This window comes from Manacus vitellinus, unplaced genomic scaffold (assembly GCF_001715985.3).
Source record: "Manacus vitellinus isolate BGI_N305 unplaced genomic scaffold, ASM171598v3 ctg7180002429268_pilon, whole genome shotgun sequence".
In the NCBI taxonomy this organism is placed as follows: domain Eukaryota; kingdom Metazoa; phylum Chordata; class Aves; order Passeriformes; family Pipridae; genus Manacus; species Manacus vitellinus.
Window position 1 is genome coordinate 1 of NW_021937997.1, and position 17,193 is coordinate 17,193.

Consider the following 17,193-nt stretch of genomic DNA (forward strand, 5'->3'; position numbering starts at 1 on the left):
GGAATGTATGTTAGTTGCCATGGTAAACAATCATAGCAACGTGACTGTATGATGGTTTCCATGGTAACTGACCATAGCAATGCTAATGTATGATGGTTGCCATGGTAACGTACTGTAGCAATGGGAATGTATGGTGGTTCCTATGGTAACTGACTGTGGGAATGAGAATGTATGCTGGTTGCCATAGTAACTGACCGCAGCAGTGGGAAGTATGATGGTTGCCATGGTAACCGACCGTAGCAATGGGAATGTATGCTGGTTGCCATGGTAACTGACTATAGCAATGGGACTATATGATGGTCGCCATGGTAACCTACTGTAGCAATGGGAATGTATGATGTTTCCATGGTAACTGACAGTAGGAACGGGAATGTATGATGTTGCCATGGTAACCGACTGTAGCAAGGCGACTGTTGCCATGGTAACTGACCATAGAAACTGGAATTCACATGGATGCCATGCTAACTGATCATAGCAACATGGCTGTATGATGGTTGCCATGGCAACTGATTGTAACAGTGGACCATATGATGGTTGTCATGGTAACCAACCACAGCAATGGGGATGTGTGATGGTTGCCATGGTAACCGACCATAGCAAAGGGAATGTTTGATGGTTACCATAGTAACTGACTACAGCCATGGGAATCTGTGATGGGTACCATGGTAACCGACAATAGCACTGGGAATGTATGGTGGTTGCCATGGTAACCGACTGTAACAGTTGGAATGTATGGTGGTGGCCATGGTAACTGACCGTAGCAATAGGAATGTATGATGATTGCCTTGGTAACTGACTGTAGCAATGGAAATGTATGATGGTTGCCATGGTAACCGACTGTAGGAATGGGAATGTATGATGGTTGCCATGGTAACCGACCATAGCAATTGGATTGTATGCTGGTTTCCATAGTGACTGACCGTAGCAACGCGGCTGGATGCTGGTTGCCATAGTAACTGATACTAGCAATGGGACTGTATGATGGTTGCCATGGTAACTGTCTGTGGAAATGGCAATGTATGATGTTTGCTATAGTAACTGACAGTAGGAATGGGAATGTATTATGGTTGCCATGGTAACTAACTGTAGCAACGGGAATATATACTGGTTGCCATTGGTAACTGACTGTACCTGTGGGAAGTATGATGGTTGCCATGGTAACTGACAGTAGGAATGGGAATGTATTATGGTTGCCATGGTAACTAACTGTAGAAACGGGAATATATGCTGGTTGCCATTGGTAACTGACTGTACCTGTGGGAAGTATGATGGCTGCCATGGTAACCAACTGTAGTAATGAGAATGTATGCTGTTTTCCATGGTAACTGCCCATAACAATGGAAATGTCTGATGGTTGCCATGGTAACCAACCATAGTAATGGGACTGTATGCTGGTTGCCATGGTAACTACTCATTGAAATGGAAATGGCTGATAGTTGTCATGTAACTGACTGTAACAATGGAAATGTATGCTGGTTGCCATGGTAACTGACCATAGCAATGGGAATGTATGATGGTTACCATGGTAACGACCGTGGCAATTGTAATGTATACCGGTTTCCATGGTAACTGACTGTAGCAGTGGGAAGTATGTTTGTTGCCATGGTGACTGACTGTGGTAACGGGAATGTATGATGGTTGCCATGGTAACTGACCATAGCAACGGGAATGTGTGATGGTTGCCATGGTAGCTGTGTGTAGCAGTGGGAATGTGTGATGTTTGTCATGGTAACTGACCATAGAAATGGGAATTTGTGACAGTTGCCATGGTAACCGATTGTACCAGTGTGAAGTATGGTGGTTGGCTGTAGTAACTGACTGTAGAAAAGGGAATGTATGATGGTTACCATGGTAACTGACTGTTATATATGATGGTTGCCGTGGTAACTTACAATGGCAATGAGAATGTATGCTGGTTGCCATGGTAACCAACCATACCAGTGGGAAAGTATGCTTGTTGCCACGGCAACTGACTGTAGGAATGGGAATGTCTGATGGTTGCCATGGTAACTGACCTTAGCAATGGGAATGTATGGTAGTTGCTGTGGTAACTGACCGTGGCAATGAGAATATATGCTGTTTGCCATGGTGACTGACCATAGCAGTGGGAATGTATGCTGGTTGCCATGGTAACTCACCGTAGCAATGGGAACGTATGATGGTTACCATGGTCACCAACTGTAGCAATGGGAATGTGTGATGGTTGCCATGGTCACTGAGCATAGCAATTGGAATTTATGCTGGTTGCCACAGTAAATGACTGTAGCAATGGGAATGTATTATGGTTGCCATGGTAACTGACTGTGGCAATGAGAATTTATTCTATTTGCCATGGTAACTGACCATAGCAATGGGAATGCATGCTGGTTGTCATGGCAACTGTGATTTACCTAGACTATGAGCACGATATTTTCATCTGCACAAACATTAGTGAGTGTCCAGAAATCTCTCAAGATGGGGTTTAAACGTCTCAAGCACATGAGCACTAGAGAGGGGCTAAGGAGCTCTGGCCTCAATGGTGTGGAGACTGAGGACAGCACAGGACAGCCCTGAGAGGGTTTGAAGGGAGGATTTAGAGATGGTGGATCCTTTTGTCAGAGCAGAAAAGAGCATGAGAAAGAAAGAATTAATGCCAAGTGCAGCTGGGGAGGTCCTGAGTGGACATAAGGAAAAAGGAATTTCACTCCATGGAAAACGCTGTGCTGGAACACATCACCCAGAAGGAGTCTGGATGAGCCCAAGGCTTTGTGTGTGCAGGAAGAGCCAGGGAGGACGCAGAGATGTCAGTGCAGGAAGGTGCCAACCAGGTGGGGCAGCCGGGGGGATGACGACAGCCTGCAGGGAAAGGGGCAGGGCATGGACACCTTAGGACAGCCTGGGCTGGAGAGGAGACAGGGATGGGGAGAAGCTGAAAGGCCCTGACAGAGCCACCTTCTGCAGGCCTTTGGCCATGGCTGCTGTCTGTGCCCCTGATGCCAGGAGGAGGGGAGTGGCCCTTGCAGCCCTGGGGCCTCATGGCCTCCTTGTCCCTGCTCAGCAGCCTGGCAGGTGCCACCCCATGGTCCTGCCCTTGGCATTGCACATCCCACATCCCAGTGCCCCAGCAAGAGCCCTGAGGAATGAGGCAGGGACAGGATCTGCCTTCCCAGGGGCTGGGGGTCAGGGCTTGGTCCTCTGGATTAAGGAAACACATCCAGGTTTCCTCAGCATCAGAACCACCTTTCCCTTGCTTGTCCATCCTTGTCATCACTGTCTGCAGTTTTCTGCTCTAACTGGAACCCAGGGACACGTTCTCAGTTGTGTCCCTCAGTGAGACTCATTAGCACCAGGAGAAACTTCAGTGTTTCAATCTCACTTTGACTTCTTGAGAAGTTGTTTGAACTTCCTCTCAGGGACTGAGGCTCATGTAAACAACCTCAGTGTCCCCAGAGGGTCATGAAATGCCTGGGGCTGTTGCTGTGCTGCTGAGCTGGGCCAGGCTCCTGGCACACAGGGAGCTCCTGGCAAGCAAGAAGAGCTTCAAAGAGACAGCTCTGCTGCTGAGCAGCTCCTCTGCACAGCCCAGCAGGGCTGAGGGCACTGCCAGGCCAGCTCAGGGACACCAGCAGGGCACAGACACAGCTTCAAGGGGCTCAGCACTGGCAGGATGGCTGAGAGCTCCCTGCAGGAGGAATCTTGGCAGGGTGCACACTGTGAGTCTGTGGCTGCAGGGCAGTGCAGGGGCAGCTCCTGGAGGCATCTCCTAAAGTTGGCCCAGCCCCAGCTGATGGGATGGGTGAGCAGGGGGCTGTTTTGGGGCCCTTTGGAAGAGCTGTGAAGCCAGGGGTGCAGGCAGGGGTGCCCAGGGCTGTGGGGTAGAGCAGGGTCCTGCAGCCCAGGGTGCTGTGCTGGGCAGGGACTCTGCTGCCTGCCAGGGGCAGCTCTCAGCCGGCCCGGGGAGCTGCTGCCAGGGCTGGGGCAGAAGGGCTGTGGGCAAGGAGCAACCCCTGGGAGGGCAGGGAAGGGCTCTTCACCTGTTTAGAGTAGGTTGCAGGTTGTGAGGGCTGCTCACAGCTCCAGGTCATTACAGAACATTTCTCAAAGGAGTTTTAAGAAAGCACAGCCAGTCATGGGATACCTGAAAGTGAAGGATCCTGTTCTTTCCATCTTCAAATATGTGTTTTCTGGGCAGGAAATTGGTCCTAAAAATTAATCTCACAGTTCAGGAAGAGGTACTGAAACTCCAAATCTATTTCTCTTAGAGGAGATAAGACCAAGCAGCATCAGAAATCACCACACCTCTGCCTTACATGTAGCTCTGGGTCACTTTTCCAGCCTCCTCAGGGTTGCTCTGACATTGCCATCAGAACCTGCACAGCCAGAGATTCCTCTGGGCAGCGCTGCATTGCTGGGCTGGAATAGAGGAGATTTAACAAAGCTGCCCTTTTAAACAGTGCTGCCCTGCACTCATCAGACTGTAGGTATTTGGGTTTATTAAAAATTAATTTGCATGTGAAGTTATGTTCAGGTAGGACGAGGGAAAGCACAGGGCAGATGGGAACAGATGGAGGGACACTGCAGCTCTCCTGGCTCTGCACTGAGCTACAGAGAGCTGAGCTGTTTGTCCTCTCCTGTTTAAAGTTTTGTTACATTTGGCATCATAAAAATGAGGATTTGTACTCCTGACAAGAACAGGTACCAGATGCAACCATAAAAAATAATAAACACAGACAACATTATTTAAGGGACATGCTAAGCCCTTCCACGTCTTGAAAGTGGAGACTGAACTTTTCCCTTAAAGGTGGATGATGCCTGACATCCCTTGGGAGTGTTTGATGCTGTGGCAGAGCAGCTCCTTGTCCCCACTGGAGAAGGGTAAAACTGAGCCCTTGGCAGCACATGAGCAGAGCTCCTGTTCCTCACAGCACCCTCAGCCAGCACAAACAAGGGAAAGGAAAAGCGTTTCAGTTCAGGGGATTTCTATGAGAAATAAAGTGGCTTTGCTTAGAGGAGTCTGTCTTAACTTCTCCTTGTCCTTTCCTGTTTCTGAACAGTGTCCCTGTGCTGGGAAGCAGCAAATGTCCAACAGCAGCTCCATGCCCCAGTTCCTCCTCCTGGCATTTGCAGACAGGTGGGAGCTGCAGCTCCTGCACTTCTGGCTCTTCCTGGCCATCTCCCTGGCTGCCCTCCTGGCCAACGGCCTCATCCTCAGCGCCGTAGCCTGTGACCACCACCTGCACACCCCCATGGGCTTCTTCCTGCTCAACCTCTCCCTCACAGACCTGGGCTGCATCTGCACCACTGTCCCCAAAGCCATGCACAATTCCCTCTGGGACACCACAACCATCTCCTACATGGGATGTGCTGCACAGCTCTTTTTCTTTGTCTTCTTCCTTGGAGCAGAGTTTTCCCTCCTCACCATCATGTGCTACGACCGCTACGTTGCCATCTGCAAACCCCTGCACTACGGGACCCTCCTGGGCAGCAGAGCTTGTGCCCACATGGCAGCAGCTGCCTGGGCCACTGGCTTTCTCAATGCTCTGCTGCACACAGCCAGTACATTTTCCCTGCCCCTGTGCCAGGGCAATGCCCTGGGCCAGTTCTTCTGTGAAATCCCACACATCCTCAAGCTCTCCTGCTCACACTCAGGCTACCTCAGGGAAATTGGGCTCATTGGGGTTAGTGCCTGTTTAATATTTGGTTGTTTCATTTTCATTGTTTTCTCCTATGTGCAGATCTTCAGGGCTGTGCTGAGGATCCCCTCTCAGCAGGGACGGCACAAAGCTTTTTCCACGTGCCTCCCTCACCTGGCCGTGGTCTCTCTGTTTGTCAGCACTGTCCTGTTAGCCTACCTGAAGCCCCCCTCCCTCTCCTCCCCATCCCTGGATCTGGCGGTGGCAGTTCTGTACTCAGTGATGCCTCCAGCACTGAACCCCCTCATCTACAGCCTCAGGAACAAGGAGCTCAAGGATGCCATAAGGAAAATGATAACTACATGTTTTTTGAGAAGCAATAAACTGCATCTTTTCTTCTGCAGAACACTCATGGCGTAACTCATTTTGCATCCAGCCTGCCTTCTAAAGCTTTTGATAGTGTTTGCGGTGGGGGGCTTTCCTTTTTTGTTCATCTCTTCATGTCGTTAACACTGAAATTTTATTCTTCATCCCATATAATTCACTCTCTACCTCTTCTTTTTTCACCCACAAAATATAGAAATCAGAAATCATGCTTTGTGTGCATTTAAACAAAATAAAAGTTTGTGCAGCAAGGTATTTGTCAAACATCCTCCCTGTGTTAGTTTGTACATGAGGAATCACAATCTCTGAGTGTAAGAAAGGACACAAATGCTTTTTTCCAGATTCTTCCTCCAAGACCTCCCCTGAAGCTGGAGGGCATTTCCATGTTTGCAGATGTGGAGGGGAAAAGAGTCCCAGCACTGCCAGGGAGCCCCAGAACTGGGTCTGTTCAGAGCTGCTCTCTTTGCACTCCCACCCTCTCCTTTCCTGTCCGTGCCCAAGGCCTGAGTGCTCTGGCAGCTCAGTCACTGTCCTGCTGTGGGTCAGGCCTGTGAGCACAGGCAGGGACAGGCCCTGGGCACTGCTGGGACAGGGCTGGGCTCCACAACAGCAGTTCCAGCAGCAAAGGGGTTCCCCTCCAGGCACTTCCTGAAGGCTGAGGTCTTTTCCCAACACTGGTATGGAGAAGAAGTCCCTGGATTCCTTTTGTTCCATGAGATCCCCCAGTGTCACAATGGCCTCTTGATTCCATGAAATTCCACAGTGGCCCAGGGTTTCTTTGTTTCCAAGAGGCCCTGCAGTGCCACAATGGCCTCCTGATTCCATGTGTTTCTGCAGTGTCACAATGGCCCCTTTATTTCATCAGGTTGCCCACTGTCCCAGGGTTCCCTTGGCTCCATGGGGCCCTGGAGTATCCCAGTGGCCTCTTGATTCCATGGCTTTCCCCAGGGTCACAATGGCCACGTAATTCCATGAGGTTCTGCAGTTTCACAGTGGCTCCTTGATTCCATGAGGTTGGACTGTGTTATCACAAAGCTGAGCCCATCCTGATGAAAGTTCTGAGGAGGTTGGGAGGAACTGGGACAAAAGGGAAGGAAAATTGGGGAAAGAAAGAGGGGCTTGACCAACAGAGAGGAAGGATTTATATGAGGTAAAACTAGATTCAGGTAATGCTGAGAGTTCTGAAACACTGATTGTGCAAACACTCCTGATGGACCTTTATGCACTTTGTAACCTCAAGCCCCAAAACCACCCAAAAGTGCTGCTCCTCCCATGGAAAGGTATCCACTTCTCTAATTCCAAACCAGAAAAAGCCCAAACCCAGAACTCCAGACTCTTATTTGTCCTCTAATGCCCACCTCATTCCCAAACCTGTATTACCAGTATGAAAAGCCAAGCTTTTATCTTAACCCAGCCCAAAAATCTCTTCCCTAATCATGAACCAGATACTACCAGCAGAACAACAAACCTCCCAATGTTCTGTCTGATCCCCACCCTGAACTCTAAACCCCAAGCCCTGACCATTAAGCACCCCCACAGCCCTTGGGAGCAGGGCAAGGACCTGGAGGGCCCAGAGCAGGCCCAGGGGGTTGGCAGAGGAATGGGAGGTGACCTGGATCTGCTCAGCTCTGCAGTGACCCCCAGGAGAAGGGCCTGGGCTCTGGCAGGGATGTCCTGTGGCACAGGGGCTCAGGATCCAAGTTCAGAAGGCCAAGTGCACATGGCAACAGCCAGAGCTGGTGCAGAGACATCAGGGAGGGTCTAGAAATGCTGCTGGGAGGGGGTGGGAAAGCAGGAGGGGTGTGTGCAGCCTGCAAGGCCAGAGCAGCAGCAGGGCCAGGGCAGGACAGCCTGCAGGAGAGATGCCCAAGGGCTCTGGCAGGGCTGCAAGGCCCAAAGGCACCCAGGCCTTTGTCCCCTTGCCTCTGGCAGCTGCCTCTGCCACTCAGGCCACCACAAGACACTTGTCTGGCAGGTTCTGCACTTGGTTTCTGCCTCGCCCCTCCCTCAGCAGCCTGGCAGGGGTTGCCCAGGTTTGGGCCTTTGTTGTTCCTCCCCCTCCCATCCCAGTGCCCCCCAAACAGCCCTGAGCCAGCCGGGAGGGACAGGATCTGCTGGGCCAGGGCCTGGGGCTCAGGCCTTGGCCTTTGTGCTCCACAAAACCAAGGCAGGCTTTGCTCAGCATTGCAGGGGCCTGCCCAGAGCCTTTGTCTGCCTGCACTCCTGGCCTCCAAGGAGCTGCTCCAAGGAGTCCCTGGGGAGGCTTTGGCAGTGCCTGCCCTCAGTGGGGCCCAGCAATGCTTCAAGGCACTTGCAGTTTGGCTTCTGACTTCTTCAGCAGCTGCTTCAATCTTCTCTCAGTCCCTCAGGATCATGGGCTGGGCTGCAAACACACTGTGGGGCTCATTAAAATGCAGAAATCCCTCAGGATCTCTTTGTCTTCCTTTAATTGTCTTCAAAGCAGTTTCAAAACAATTCTTCGAAGTTTGTCCTTTTTTTGTTTTAATTCAATGATGGCTATTTTTTAGTTCAGACAAGAGATGACAAAGGTGTTCTCCAAGTGATCTTGATGCTGAGTGTCTCCTCAGGAGATCCAGACCGACCCTGTATGACCAGCCTTGCTCCTCACCCCCCAGCCTCACCAGTTCTGACATGGCCCATCTTGGACCGACAGCTGATGCAATTCCAAACACACTGTGGGACCCAATAAAACACTGAGAATCAAATTATTTCCTTCCTTTAATTGTCTTAAAGTCTTCAAGAGTTCTACAGCTAATTGTTTTGTAGTTTAGCTAAGGAGGAAGATTTTAAAGTGGAAGTCATGAAAAATACATATTTTTTGATTGATGAAAGGGAATGATTTACACAGAGCCTTGGGATGCAAGAGGGTCAGGGCACAAAGGATTTGGATCCAAAGAAAAGAGGGTTAAAGACATTAGTAGCATTTAATTAGTGACCCGTTTAACAGTTATCAGGTGATTCAATACCAGTTGCTATAATTTTAACATTGACTGAATTAAGGATTCAAAACTACAACATTCCCACCACAGTCAATTCACACCCACACCCAGGCAGAGATGTGTGGACACATCAATAGCTGGGGGTGGAAAGGTCCCTCTCCCAAATTCTCCTTGTCAGGGAAACACTACCACAAATCCCTTTGTGTTTCCCACCAGACAAGGGTCACAGCTGGAGGAGTGTTTATGGAGGGGGATCAGAATTGTCCTGGGCGTCAGGGAGGGTCTTTGGAGTGTTGCAAACTGGAGGGTTCCTGAGCTGGGAGAGGCTGCCAGAGGTGTCCCACTGAGAGGGAGGTGCTGGGGAGCTGCCAGGGCCTCCCTCAGCCCCGCTGGTTGTGGGCTCCCAAGGGGACTGGCGTTAGTGATCTGCTGAATTTCCATCCTCGTGTCAGTATAGACTGGTGTTTCCAAACTATTTGGGAATTGTATCCAAACTGTTCCATGGGAATTGTATCCAAACTGTTCCATTTGGGCTGTGATTCAGTCAGGGAATATTCCAAGGCTTTCATGGGATGACTGATTATCCTGTGTTCCCCAGATGTTCCACTCTGGATTGTTCCCACCTTTATCATCCAGGAGCACCTGGTCCAGTCCAGGGGCTCTTCATTGCTCAGCTGGTTTGGTCAAGGCTTCTCAGGAGCTCCTGAGATCATACCTGTAAGAAGGATGGGCAAAGACTTAATTGTAATAAGACAAGTGATATTGGTTTTCAACTGAAAAAGAGCAGATTTGAACTAGATAGAAGGAAGAAATTTTTTACGCTGAGGGTGGTGAATCACTGGCATGAGTCACCCAGAGAGGTCATAGAAGCCCCAGCCTTGGAAACATTCAAGGCCAGCTTAGAAAGGGCTCTGAGCAACCTGATCTAGTTGAACATGTCCCTGTTCATTGGACTAGATGACCGAAAAAGGTCCCATCTGACTCAGACTATTTAGGATTCTATAGTTCTTTCCTACAGAGCCAAGGCTGACAAGGATCATCCAGGTTTCAGACCCAGTTGAGCATCCCCTTTGATGGCCCAGCTGGTAGCTCTGCTAAAAAGCTGCTGCAAAGAACCTGCAAACCTAAAGGAGCTTTTGTGCTGGGCTGAGCTGTGGCTCTCAGGGCTGGGGGTTGGCTTTTGGCTGCCAGGTGCCCACCAGGGCTCTCTCTCACTCCTTCTTCTCCACTCCCCTTGGTGCCTGCAGGGTTGTTTGTCCCCCATTTCTCTCACTCCTCTCTGGGTTGCAGCACCCTGGATTTTATCCTTTCTCCAAAGGGTGATCACAGAGGTGCCTCTGGAATTGCTTTTTGGCTCAGCTTTGGGCACTGGCTGTTCCATTTTGGAGCCACCTGAAACTGGCTCTCTCTGACACAGAGTCAACTCCTGATCTCCTCTTCCCTAAGGGAAACCTGCAGCCCCCTCATTGCTATCAAACCTGATCCACAGGGTCACTCAAGTGCCCAGGAATACAGGAGGTCATTGATCCCATTATTCCTCAGGCTGGTTAAACAAGACTTTGTCCTCTTCCTGTCCCTGACTGCAGGTTCTTTCTGTCAGAGCAGAGCTGGGCTGGACCTCAGCTGTGCTTTGCTCCAGAGCCTGCTGGGGTGGGGGCAGATGGCAATGGGAGAGTTGGGTTGGACTGGATGAGCCTTGTGGGTCCCTTCCACCTCAGCATATTCTGTCGTTCTGTGTTTGTTTGGGTTTGGTTTGGTTGGGTTTGGTCTTTTTGGCCCCCATTTTGAACTGCTTTTCCTCTGACCCATGAGTTTTTTCTTCATTGTCCTGGACCTTCCTGGGCACCTGATGGCAGGACAAGTTTCTGCAACTCACTCATCTTGACCACATTTTTTGTACAAATCACCATTAACTGGACGAGGTTTCTCACAGACTCGCTGCAACTTGGCATCATCCACAAAGGAGTGGAAAGTGCATTTCATCCCATCACCCAGAGACATTATAAAGATGTTCCATAGCAATGGTCAAGGGCTGGTCCCTGATGGATGTCACCTGGGAGTTGCTGCCAAGAGGAATTTGTGCCATGACTTTTGACCCTCATCAGTCATTCAACTTCCCACTCACCACATGTTTCACTTCTCCAGTCCAGCTGTAACCAGTCTGGCTCCAAGGAGACTACAGGAGACCATGTCAAAGGCCTTGATAAAGTCTGGGCACACAGCATCCCCTTCTTTTCCCTCCCACAGGGGTTCTGCAATCCCTGCCTTGTCCTTCCCATACCTGGCAGTGGCTGCAGGAGGACTTGCCCTATCCCCTTCCCTGCTGAGCCTGAGCAGTCTGGAACTCTGCCAACCCTCCTTGCTGCCCTGTTTGCAGACTGGTTCCATGTCTGCCTTTGCCAAGGCCCCAGGAAGCTCTGGGATGGCTCCGGCCTTTCCAAGTCTTTGGGAGAGGTCTCCCAGTGACACTGCCCAGCCTTCTCAATATCCCTGACACCAAAACATTTTCTATTCCAGTTTATGGCTCAGGACACAACACATATTCTCATGGCTCTTCAAGAGAAAATTAGAAGTGGTTTCATTATAGAGGTCAACTGGTGGAGCAGCCCAGTCTGGTCTGGCCCCACAGCAGTGCCCAGCCCAGGGTGCTGCAGAGCTCTGGGCACTCCCCCCACAGCCCCAGCCCCTCTGAAGGGCACAGCAGCTCCTGGGGCACAGAGAGGAGTCTCAGCATCCCCATCAGCTCAGGGGCTGGACACTCAGCATGGCAGGAGGAAGTGGAGGTCAGGGAAACTGCTGGAGCCCTGGTATCACCTGCAGGAGATGCCCAGCACAGCCTGACTGTGCCCCTCAGTGCCAGCCCCTCTGTCCAGCCCAGCCCAGAGTCCTGGCCCAGGGACAGAGCAGCCTGTCCCCAGGGGGGCTGCAGAAAGAGGTTTCTCTGTGTCAGGGATTCCTCTCTGCAGGCCCAGAAATGCTGCCTTGCTCTTCTCCAGGGACATCCCTTTGCCCAGGTCAGTGTGTCCAGGCTACCCCTGCCAGTTGCAAATCCCAGCCTGGGATCCCTGCAGGGCCCTGAGCTGGAGGTGCTGCTCTGCACAGGGAGGGGCTGTGGCACCCTGGGCTGAGCCTGCACTGGCCATGCTGGTCAGGGTGGGGAGCAGACCCAGCAGGATGGGGATCACTCCTCTCCACCCTCTGCCATAGTCCTGGAAGGCTCAGTAGCCAAGAACAAGGCTGGGCAGGACCATGGGCTGTTTCCAATGGCACAAAGGGCAGGGCAGGGCTCCACTCCATGCAGCCTGTGGGCTGGAGAGTTCTTCAGGACACCCTCCTGGAAAGCCCAGCCCTGGCTCTGGTACAGCCCCCCCTGAACTGGGGAGGCACAAGGGGAGTTCACTGCAGGTGAGACGAGTCACTGACCAGAGTCCTTTCTCTGTTCCTGCTGCCTCCCCTGGGGTTGCAGAACTCTCCTTTACCAGTTCACAGGGACATTTAGTACTTGATCTTTGGTAACTCCACCCTGGGCAGGATTCTGCTCCAGGGCTCCATTCCCTGCTGACTGGATGGGACAGGCTGTCCCTGCAGATCCTCTGTGCTCTCCTGCACTGCCTGAGTTCCTACAGACAAGTCCTCACCTGCCATCAGAGCCCTCACAAGCTGCAGAGCCCCAGGCAGGTGACGTGGAGACCATTTGCCACTGGCCACCAGCACAGAACATCTGAACCAGCCCTCAGTCCCTCAAGTACCCCAGTGAGTCACTTCTCTCACTGCAGGGACTGAATGGGGAAACAAGCAAAGCAATGAGACTCTGGAGAGTCTATTCCTTGGCCTTGTTCTTTACACCAACCTTTCAAAAAGAACAAAGCCTTCAGGAACTGCCCAGGGGGATCCCCTTTCCTGATGGAAATGATGTTAAGGAGCCCAGCTCTGTCCCAGCAGTGCCCAGGGCCTGTCCCTGCCCATGGTCACAGGACTGACACACAGCAGGGACTGAGCTGCCAGAGCACTCAGGCCTTGGGCAAGGAGCAGAAAGGAGAGGGAGGCAGTGGAAAAACAGTATCTCTGAAAAGGCCAAGAGCTGCTGCTCCCTGGCAGTGCTCCTGTACCAGGACTCTTTACCCTTTCTCCTCTGCACACAAGCACTGCCCTCCAGCTTCAGGGAAGTTGTTGGAGGGAGAATCTGGAAAAAAGAATTCAAGACCTTTATTCTACTCAGAGATTGTGATTCCTCATGTACAGAATAACAAAGGCAGGATGTTTAACAAAGAAATTGCTGCAGAAACTTTTCTTTTCTTTAAATGCACACAGAGAATGATCCCTCATTTACACAATTGTGGGTCAAAACAAAGAGAGAGTGAATTAGGTATGAGATGGAGAATAAATTTCTGTGTTAACAACATTAAAAGAGGAAAAAATGTAGGAAACGGCCCCCACCACCACTCTCAAAAGCTTTAGAAAGCAGGCTGGGCCAGTAAATGGTTACACAATGACTGTTGTGCAGAAGAAAAGAGGCAGGTTATTGCTCTTGAAAAGCATCTAGTCATCATTTTCCTCAGGGCATCCTTGAGCTCCTGGTTCCTGAGGCTGTAGATGAGGGGGTTCAGTGCTGGAGGTAATACTGAGTACAGAACTGCCACCACCAGGTCCAGGGATGGGGAGGAGATGGAGGGGGGCTTCAGGTCGGAAAATATGGCAGTGCCGACAAACAGGGAGACCACGGTCAGGTGAGGGAGGCAGGTGGAAAAGGCTTTGTGCCGTCCCTGCTGAGAGGGGATCCTCAGCACAGCCCTGAAGATCTGCACATAGGAGAAAACAATGAAAATGAAACAACCGAACACTAAACAGACACTAACCACAATGAGCCATATTTCCCTGAGGTAACCTGAGTGTGAGCAGGAGAGCTTGTGGATGGCAGGGATTTCACAGAAGAACTGGCCCAGGGCATTGCCCTGGCACAGGGGTAGGGAAAATGTGTTGGCTGTGTGCAGCAGAGTATGGAGAAACCCAGCGGCCCAGGCAGCTGCTGCCATGTGGGCACAAGCTCTGCTGCCCAGGAGGGTCCCGTAGTGCAGGGGTTTGCAGATGGCAACGTAGCGGTCGTAGCACATGATGGTGAGGAGGGAAAACTCTGCTGACATGAAGAAATAAAAGAAAAAGAGCTGTGCAGCACATCCCATGTAGGAGATGGTTGTGTTGTTCTGGAGGGAATTGTGCATGGCTTTGGGGACAGTGGTGCAGATGCAGCCCAGGTCTGTGAGGGAGAGGTTGAGCAGGAAGAAGCCCATGGGGGTGTGCAGGTGGTGGTCCCAGGCTACGGCGCTGAGGATGAGGCCGTTGGCCAGGAGGGCAGCCAGGGAGATGGCCAGGAAGAGCCAGAAGTGCAGGAGCTGCAGCTCCCGCCTGTCTGCGAATGCCAGGAGGAGGAACTGGGTCATGGAGCTGCTGTTGGACATTTGCTGCCTCTGGGTGTTTGTTTCCAACACAGGAGAAGAAGACAGTAAGAGGCCAGTTAGTGTGGACTTATCTAAACAAAGTCAAAGCTGTATTCTACAGACACTCCCCATGTCAGACGCAGACAGCCTTTTGATTTCCTAGGAGATCTTCCTTCAGCTCCAGTGCTGGGTCCCTACTCAACAGCATTTTCTCTGTTTTAGCATCACTGTGCAGGGGTTTCACATAACAAGGAGATGTTTATGGACAGGTTTCCATCCTGGAAGGAAACCTCAGGGAGACAACCAAGTGTCCTTTTGATGGCATTTGATTTAAGCAGACTCAACTCCTTCCCCAGCAGCACAGGCTGCACTGGTAGGGGTCATATTCCGATTGCAGGTGCAAAAAAGACATCTCAGACTAGTCCTGATGGGTCTAGCAGAGGTGATGCTGGTGCTGCCCACAGGCAGAGCAGTGGCTGAAAGCACATTAGGAAGCTCAGACAGACCTACTGAGCACTCACAGTTCAGATGTCTCAGGGACTTGTCAAAATTAATACTTTCTTAATTATTCCTCCCATTCCTCAAGAGTTGGAAACTGGAAACACAATCTCAGGAAATTTCTTTAACCTTATAAAAATCTTTGTCTTGGAAATATTCTGAGAGGGAGCTGGAGCTCTGAGCATGTCCTCCTCCTCTGCACTCCAGATGCTCTCAGAGTTGCACTTAGAGAATCTCTAGTTGTTGGGCAGTGCCAGCTTTCCCAGATGCCTCCAAAAGCTGCAGTCCCATTGCCCTGCATGAACAGACTTCCTGTTCCAAGATCTGTTAAAAATTCTCCCCCAGTGAGGTCTCAGCATCATTCTACATCTGACAGCCTTTAACTTCTCTCTGTCTCACTCCCCTGCCCTGGGTGCTGCAGGCAGTGCCCTCAGCCCTGCTGGGCTGTGCAGAGGAGCTGCTCACCAGCAGAGCTGTCTCTTTGAAGCTCTTCTTGATTGCCAGGGGCTCCCAGTGTGCCAGGAGCCCGGCCCAGCTCAGCAGCAAAGCAGCAGGCCCAGCTCATTTAATGACCCTTGGGGGGGTTTGGTGTTGTTTACATGAGACTCAGTCCCTGAGAGGAAGTTCAAACAACTTCTCAAGAAGTCAAAGTGAGATTGAAACTCTAAAGTTTCCTTTAGTGCTAATGAGTCTCACTGAGGGACACAACTGAGAACGTGTCCCCAGGTTCCAGTTAGAGAAGAAAACTGCAGACAGTGATGACAAAGATGGACAAGCAAGGGAAAGGTGGTTCTGATGCTGAGGAAAAGTGGACTTGTTTCCTTAATCAAACAGGCCAAGCCCTGACCCCCAGCCCCTGGGAAGGGAGATCCTGTCCCTGCCTCATTCCTCAGGGCTCTTCCTGGGGCACTGGGATGTGGGATGTGCAATGCCAAGGGCAGGACCATGGGGTGGCACCTGCCAGGCTGCTGAGCAGGGACAAGGAGGCCATGAGGCCCCAGGGCTGCAAGGGCCACTCCCCTCCTCCTGGCATCAGGGGCACAGACAGCAGCCCTGGCCAAAGGCCTGCAGAAGGTGGCTCTGTCAGGGCCTTTCAGCTTCTCCCCATGCCTGTCTCCTCTCCAGCCCAGGCTGTCCTACGGTGTCCATGCCCTGCCCCTTTCCCTGCAGGCTGTCGTCATCCCCCCGGCTGCCCCACCTGGCTGGCACCTTCCTGCACTGACATCTCTGCGTCCTCCCTGGCTCTTCCTGCACACACAAAGCCTTGGGCTCATCCAGACTCCTTCTTTGTGACATATTGCACCACAACACTGACCTCAGAGGGAAATTTCTGACTTCTTGTCACCAGTCTAGGCCACCCCAGCTGCCCTTGGTGGCACTAGTTCTTTCTTAGGCTGTTTTCTGACAGGAAGAAAAGCTCCACCAGCTCTCACACCCCCCTTCCAGACCTCTCAGGCTACTCCTCTACTGTCCTCAATCTTCACACCACTGACCCCTGAGTCCTCAGCCTCTATATAGGGGTCTTGTGCTTGAGGCCCCAAATTCCTTCCTGAGGGATCTCTGGGACCTCTCCAAGGTTTTGGAAGATGACAATAGAGTGCTCTTATCCCAGGAAACACAGAGGGACACTTTTTCCAAGGGTTGTCTTGTCAGAATGAGGCACAATCTCTTTAAACTTTCTGGGACAAGGGAGCTCTGAGCTCTGGGTACGGAGGGAGCTCCAAGTGCCAACCACTGGAGTGGGAGCTACAAATCATCAGGGCTTGTGTTCTTTGGAGAGCCAGACACTGGTGAGAGTGGTGTGTGTGTGCACATGGAAGGACTTGAAGGGCACAATGAACTGTCTCAAAACACTGTCAAAGCAGGAAAATCCCATAAGACACCGCAACACATAAGCACTGGTGGCAAACAGGAAGGCCTTTAATTCCAAGGCCTAAAGGGAGGTGAAGCTTTGGAAGTAGCCCCCAGGACAGAATTGCACTGTGCAGTGTGTGGGAAAGAGCAGAGAGCCCCAACAGGAAGCCAGGGCTGGTAAGGCAGGTCTGGGGAACCCATCCAGACAAAGATTCCCACCTGCAGACTGGAAGCACACTGGGCAAAACTCCCACCATGGCAAGCTGTGGGAAAGGAAGCAAGTCCTTGTAGACGTGCCAGCCCAGGTTGTGGGAACAGCATCTACCCCCCTGAATACCCGGGGCTTGGGCTGTATAAAAGTGATAGCCCAGAAGCACAACTTGGTGACCCTCCACCAAGCAGAGCAGGGTGAAGAAGGACCGGTGGGAGCCTCAGGGATCTCCATGGTGT

The 17,193-nt window shown here is 51.5% G+C and overlaps 2 protein-coding genes across 2 annotated transcripts; one reads left to right on the forward strand and one right to left on the reverse strand.

The window, feature by feature from the left end:
- The first annotated feature begins 5,057 nt into the window (after window positions 1–5,057).
- On the forward strand, window positions 5,058–6,032 carry LOC115308069 (olfactory receptor 14C36-like). The gene has a single exon (XM_029965550.1). It carries the CDS (start codon window positions 5,058–5,060, stop codon window positions 6,030–6,032), a length of 975 nt encoding a protein of 324 aa, XP_029821410.1.
- A 7,378-nt stretch (window positions 6,033–13,410) lies between these two features.
- On the reverse strand, window positions 13,411–14,412 carry LOC115308070 (olfactory receptor 14J1-like). Its single transcript, XM_029965555.1, has one exon. The coding sequence runs from the start codon at window positions 14,410–14,412 to the stop codon at window positions 13,411–13,413; it is 1,002 nt and encodes a 333-aa protein (XP_029821415.1).
- Between the last annotated feature and the right edge of the window lie 2,781 nt (window positions 14,413–17,193).

Bases quoted from the DNA above. Each gene is read 5' to 3' on its own strand.
- LOC115308069 (XM_029965550.1), top strand. From the start codon at position 5,058: ATGTCCAACAGCAGCTCCATGCCCCAGTTCCTCCTCCTGGCATTTGCA.
- LOC115308070 (XM_029965555.1), bottom strand. From the start codon at position 14,412: ATGTCCAACAGCAGCTCCATGACCCAGTTCCTCCTCCTGGCATTCGCA.